General features: G+C 40.4%; 1 protein-coding gene across 1 annotated transcript in view; it reads right to left on the bottom strand.

The window, feature by feature from the left end:
• The window catches only part of Sphkap (SPHK1 interactor, AKAP domain containing), a 127,524-nt gene extending 120,920 nt beyond the window's left edge, over positions 1–6,604 (bottom strand). The window contains exon 1 of the mRNA XM_004638224.2: positions 6,461–6,604. Coding sequence (XP_004638281.1) covers positions 6,461–6,604 — 144 coding nt within the window. The remainder of the gene's footprint in view (positions 1–6,460) is intronic.
• Positions 6,605–6,943: the final 339 nt, after the last annotated feature.

Genomic DNA, 6,943 nt, shown 5'->3' with positions numbered 1-6,943 from the left:
AGAAGGAGAAGAAGGAGAAGAAGAAGATATCTCAGGACAATCTTGTCTAGTTCTTCTGTATCACACATATGTCAGCCTGCAGAAGAATGCGTTGAAAGTGGGTCAGAGCTTTTCCACATGCCCATGATAAATAAGTTTAAATATAGACTATGAAATGCAAGCATTATAAAACCAGATATCCTCAGACCATGCGAACAGTGTAATATGTGAATGGCCATCAATAGCTGAAACAGGACAGCTGATTGGTTGCTACTTTGTTGCTATTTAAAGATAATCTGATGCTGCAATGTTTTTAATATCAATGAAGGAAATGTGATATCAATGTTAGGAGAAGCGAAGTATGAGGAACTACATGATGAGAAACATCCATGCCTACTACTGGTTTTCATTGTTTGGTAAAGGCGGTGGTGACTTTGCCACTAAATAAATAAAAAATAGGACAGAGAGAGAGGGCCGACCAGATAGCTCAGCGGATTAAAGCACTTGTTTAGCCAGATGTGATGACTCTGCCCCAGGGACATGCTGAGACTGGATGTGGTGGTGCTTGCCTGTAATCCCAGCACTTGGGAGGCTGAAATTAGGAGAATTACTATGAGTCCAATCTGTGTAGTGAGATCTTGTAGTGAGATCCTGTACTAACTACATTAAAAAAGAAAAAGAAAGAAAATATGATCCTAAAAAAAAATAGGAGATTTGAAGTTCATCTGACATTTGAGTGGCAACTTCTTTTTATCAGATTTTTTTTTCTTTTTTGGGAGAAGTTATTGGAAACAACTAGCTTTTAGGATGTAGACAGATGCAATTTAAGTATCCACCTGTCTGGATGACTCCATCTGTGAGAACATGAGCTCTTACACAGTTCTCTCAAGGTTGGTTACCTTCACAAAAGGTAGAATAAGCATAGTAAAGTGTGTTCTCACACAAACATACAGGTTTCTCTGAGGGATCCAAGGGCCAGAGTTATGTGGAATCTGTCTGAGCCACTTCTTCTCCTCTGCTGTGACAATAGCAGAGCTGAACAGTGGCCACTCTTACCTGAGGCATGAGCTTGCTGGGACAGGGCAAAGATCTGTGCTTTTAGGCATGCTATGCATGGGGCACAGAGCTACTCCTGGAAACTAGCTGGGAGGATTTCTTAGATGCAGGACTGGAAGCAAAGAGAAGAGGCCACAAGCCTGACAATAGGATGGCCACTTCTGAAAATTTAAAGACAGAAATTGAATGTCAGATTAGATATGTCTGAAATTTAAGTCCCTTTCTCTTCTGGGCTAGAAGTACTTACTGCATCATATAAAGAAGTTTTGGTATAATTACAAGAATTCAGGAAAAAGGAGCACTTACCTAGTTCCCAGCCTACAGTATCACCTCCACCCACTAAAGTTCTACGCTATTTTGGCTTTTCAGAGCCTCACTTTTCCAATTAAAAAGAAAAAGAAAGAAAGAGAAGTCAAGACCCGCAGTATCCTTCAAGGAGTTCTTCGCACACAGCCAAAAGACAAAAAGGACACTAGGTAGTAGTGTTACAGAGAACAAATTAAGATTGGTGTATTAGAATCCTACGTACGTATAACATCAAGTTGGCCAAGGCAAAGAGAAGTTGGTCAGAGTCCAGAATCCAAGTCCTTTTACAAGAAGCTGAATTGTCCTCAAATTGCAACGTAAGCCAGAATTCCTAGTTTTAAGCAAAGTCCCAAATAAAAGATCAGTGTGTTGACCTTTTGCAGAGTAAACTGGGTGTGGAACCCAGGCTGCCTCACCTCTCTGTACCACGATGGAGCTGGGTCCATGCTAAATGTAGGAGAAGCATTTACCATCTTGTTCTGTTTTGGCTGACCATAGGGAACGCAGGTCCCCACAGTATGTATGTTTTGTCCTCAGTGCAACCCTGAAAACTCCTACACCGCTGTGGCTCTGGGAGGTGCAATAGTTTCCTTAGGCGATTGGTGAAATGGCACCCAGAAGGAATTGAGATGGGACCAGGCTGCATCTGGACTCTTGGTCTTCCTTTCCTACCATACAGTTGTCTCCTAGTCCCCCATCCCAGCGGTCTCAAGTGTCATGGGGATCTTGGTATAAATAGTAATTGTCTTTTGCAAACTTTCTCATCTTCAGTGCTGCTGCAGGATGATAAGCAAAAACTATACATCTCCCTACCTTAAAATATTGGTTGGACCATTTTCTGGTGTTGGGAACTGGACCTGAGCTCACGGGTAGGCTGCCGCATAATCAGCAGAGTTTTTAAGGAGCTGGACGAGATATGTGTTCCTTGTGGACAAATAACTAGTGCCTTGGGCTAAAGAATATGGCTCACTTCTGCAGGTCTTGTTTCTGCTTCTGTTCTTCTTTTTTTTTTTCTGTATTTTTAGGGAAGGGTCTACAGGGTGTTCAGGGTCTCACTAACTAGATAGGACTCATAGTGATCCACCTGTTTACAGCCTCCCAAGAGCTGGGGTTCCAGGTGTGTACCACCCATGCCCAGTCTCAATTGCAGTCTCAGAGCACCCCAGGGGTGGGGCCAGCACAGCAGGCCCAGGGGTTGAAGCCCCGCCCCTGCACCTACTTGCAGCTGCTTTAATCCCCTGAGCTATTTGGCCGGCCCTGCAGGTCTTGTTTTTAATTTCATTTATTTGTCCTTCAAGTCTATCCTTCCTGAAGGAAACAGCTTCTACAAACACAGAATAGGAAAACAATTTTCCTTCATGTGACTATCTAGATGTTAAGCAGGAAAAACTCTTTTTTAGCTTCTTGGAAGCATTGTTTGGGATTTTGTTCAAAACAACCCTGATTCTGTTAAGAATGTCTTCAGAGATAAGGATTGGATTCTGAAAAGCCTCACAATTTGTATGCCTGTGACTGCACATAATTGAATTGCTTTTTTTCTTAATTACACATCATTATAGAGATAGGGGCTTCGATGGAAGTGTATTTTTACAGAATAAAATGAAACATCAAAGGATATACACTGTCATTCTTCAGATATGTCTGAAACAAATTTATGTCAATGCAAAGAGGGTCGGTCACAGCAAGAATGTTCTTCAAACTTCAAAGAGCTGATCAGATGTCATGTTAAGATCAAACTCTGCCTCAGGGAAGCTGAGTTGTTTCCAGTCTGCCCCCTTTGATAAGTCTAAGGCAGATTTAATTAACATGACATAAAATGAGAAGGAGTTTTGGCCGTGTTGCTTTCCCTCCAATTCTTCCTTCATCTCAGTCCTACTTAGACACTTGGTTCCACTGTAGCCCGCGTAGCCAATAGCTCGCATGTGACGTTAAATGAAGACTGAAAATGTTCCACTACTGTGGAAATAGTACCTAGAATACCATGCTGTCAAAGCAGAGGAAAATCTACCGTATACACACCATCAGGAGGGCCTGGGACATGCTGTGTTCTCTCTTTTCACATTCTATTTAAATAGATGTTGCTCTTCTATACAACTAATGTATTTAGAATTAACTGATTTTTACTGAGCATCAACTATGTGCCAACAATCTACAGGATGTTCAGGGTCTCATTAACTAGATAGGACCACCATGAAAGGTCTAATTTAGCACAGTATTCATATTTCAGGTGTAGATTTCTTATTGCTATCCCACTGCCTCCTTAGTGACAACACATTTTGACTTGTTATCCACAGACCATGGAGAACTTGTCATTTAGTCTGCAGCTAATATACAACCATAAACTATAATCATTCAGCTTATTTGGTGAAACCCCCTATGGAGAGGCTTAACAAGGGTGGTTCTGTTTGTCTAGTAAGTAGGGTTGTATGAGAGGGGACTATCAGGCAATGCCAATGTGGGATACCATTCAGTAGATACCAGGTGAGGATCCTAGTGCCTTCTCCATCAGCCTCTTTTCCCCACTTTTCCCTGTAATGTCTTATAATGTTAGCACATTCCATGGATTACATTGGTAACTCTCATTCACACATTAACAATTGCTGTAGATCTCTATGTTTAAGTTAGAGTGACACAAAAATTAGTTTACATTCCAACTTGGAGAGATGAAGAGTACCTGCTTAGAGCTCCATGAAGAGCAGAACTCTGGGGTCCTGTCTAGGTAGAATAGGCTTAATTCTCAATGCCAGTCAAGGGAAAGCATGGGCGTCCTAGTAGGGGACAGGTTCTCTTCATACCACAAGGTTAGGCTGTGCACTCAATGACAAATACGTCTGTGTGAATTTACCTGGTAACTTTCCTGAACTTTAAAAGAAGAGAAAGGGGAAAGGGGACAGTTCTGAACTCAAAGATAAGATGAACATAACACTCACTTTGTGTCAGTTCTGATAAGGAGGCTTGATGAAGAAGCTAAAGCTATTACATTAGAAGCAACTGGGGAGTTGCAGATAGCATTCCTTAGGTTACTCTTCCTGAGGGTTGGCTGACTGAGGAGGGTCACTCAGCTGGACAACTTGCTGCTTCCAAGAGCTCCTTGTTCTGTTTAACTCCTTTCTACAGAACGTGCACTATGTGTGTACTACGCAAATCCTCAAGTCCCCAGCCCTATCGTCTGTGATCAACAAGATTAAATACTTGAGCAATGGTCATTGAAATTAAGTTGCATTTATGCATAGTAATAATATAATAAAGACAAGGACTCTTTTAATAGCCAGTACATTCTTACTGAAGGTTTATATTCTGGATACTAAGAAGGGATTAACATTTCTGAGTTACTGTCCTGAAAAGAAGGCAAACAATTAGAGCCCACATGGTGTGTAATATGTGGTTACACAGTTACTGCTAAATATTTTTCTCAATTCAATTATGTAAACTTCAGAGCATTATTTAAAATAATAGGCATGTTCTATGGTTATTTAGAAATCACCAGTAGAGGAAGGTGTTGACTTCATTGACCTGAAGCAGCCCTTGCCAAGTGTGGTTGAATATTCTGTTTGTCAGCTCAGACTTTGACGACCCATCCTGGTCTCAAATGTGATCCATTTTCCTGCTGCACATGTTGCTGCCTATGGTGTCTCTTGGCTTTTGTTACTAAGGTTTTCCACTTAATGTACACTGCCTTGACATATGGTTATGTTATGTGACTATTTGTAAATTATTATCTGACTTTTCACTTGACAAACCAGAAATTTCTGTCACACTAGACTGTAAATTCTCTAGGTTTGACAGAGATTTATGATTCATTTTATGTTTCCTTACAAGAAGGTTTTGAATGTATTTAGGGAGAACCACATGAAATTGTCTTTTTTTTTTTTTTTTTTTTTTTTTTTTTTTTTTTTTGTGGAACTGGGGATTGAACTCAGGCCCTTGCACTTGCCAGGGAAGCGCTTATTCCACTGAGCCATCTCCCTGGCCTTTATGAAATTGTCTTAATATGGCCATTTTTGCCCCATAAAAATCACTTTTATGTGGTTAGTCTCATTCCAGAAATGACTATGGTATGAGTGGGATGTGTTTAAAACTGCACATTGTTATTTGTGAATGTATGTATGCATACATGGACCATAGGCATGTATGCTGCAATGCTACTTTTATTAAGGTCTATATGTTTTCTATTGCTGATAGTTGTTCATTTTTATAATACCTGAAAACTATGAAATTATACAAAAGTCACGTAGGACTGATTAACTGGGTACAGTAACTGACAACTTGATATGTACATAATGCATATATTTATTAATAAATACATATTTATTAGTGTATATTACATACACATATTATGTGCATATATATTATGCTTAGTAACAGGATTGTTTACATTGACAAGATTTTTCCAAGATTTTTTACAATTTTTTTTTCAATAAATGAAATAATTCAGTGTGATTTCTTCCAAATTTGAATGTGAGGAAACATTTTTCACCACTAGAAATTAGCAACAAATGGCAGTAAAAGAATGAGGTAGATGAACTAAGAACTTGGGCATTTTGCTTTAAATTTCTGGGCCTTTGTTGGTTCGACCAGGAAAATGAGATAGCTAAATTTAGTGACTTTACTGTGTTCAGACTGTAACTTTCTGCAAGTCTCTTAAAACAAGATTGTTGCATTCTGTAAAGTGTACGTCTGTGTCTCTTAATAATCCAGGCATTCTTCACTCTTTGAGGAACTGTCAAAAAGAGGACAGCTCTGCAGCTTCCTCAGGTATGGATGTAGGAGTAGAACACAGTACAGCATGCAGTTCAAAGCCTGCAATTTTTGTGAACAGAGACCTAAGAGGCTTTTGTCCACAGCTCAGTTTGGGAAGGCTTGGAGGGCCGGGGTGGGCTTGACGTGGTACAGAGGTGGAGGTATTGTGGTTTTCAAGTTATAAATTTGTAATTGCTTGAGAATTTTTTTTCCTAATCATTTCTATGAACCACATTTGAAAGTTTCATCAGCCTACTCAAGAAAGCAGGAGGTGGGCCATTTAGTTGTTGTTTCTACCTTAGAAAAAGGACTAGAAATGTCAAGTTCAAGTGAATTCAAGGCCAACTAGGAAGAAAAATCTGGCGCAGGCCAAAGTTACCTTCTTACAGGCGGTGATGGAGCCCCCCAGGCTGCTCCCTGTGCCGCCGCTGCCACTGCTCCGCTGCGCGTCCAAAACTTCACACATCAGCGGTGACTCCAAGCTGCTGTTCACATCCCAAACACAAAAGAGAACACTTTGCATGAGTCATCAGTCTCACTGCATCCTAATGTAGGATGAGCAAGGAATGACAGTCTATCAAATATTGTCCTTATTGATTGCATTTAACAGCAAGGGTCTTTCAGCTGAAATTGGCTTTTTTTTTTTTTTTGAGATAATTGTGAAATTGGTGACACCTCTGTGGACAACTGGACAATCCCACTGTGAATACAAAGCTGCAAACCAGTGCCCTCCTCAGGGATTAGATGGACAGTTACTGCTGACTTCTAGGAATCTTTGCAGCTGTCCCCAAGCAAGAAGCTTAAAGCCCAAATAAGGCCTTTACATTTAGCATATCAGCTCTGCTGATACCAACACATAGTG

Source organism: Octodon degus, unplaced genomic scaffold (genome assembly GCF_000260255.1).
Source record: "Octodon degus isolate 3935 unplaced genomic scaffold, OctDeg1.0 scaffold00096, whole genome shotgun sequence".
Taxonomy (NCBI): Eukaryota; Metazoa; Chordata; class Mammalia; order Rodentia; family Octodontidae; genus Octodon; species Octodon degus.
Note: the sequence above shows the minus strand (reverse complement) of the source record. Positions and strands in the feature narration are given on the sequence as shown.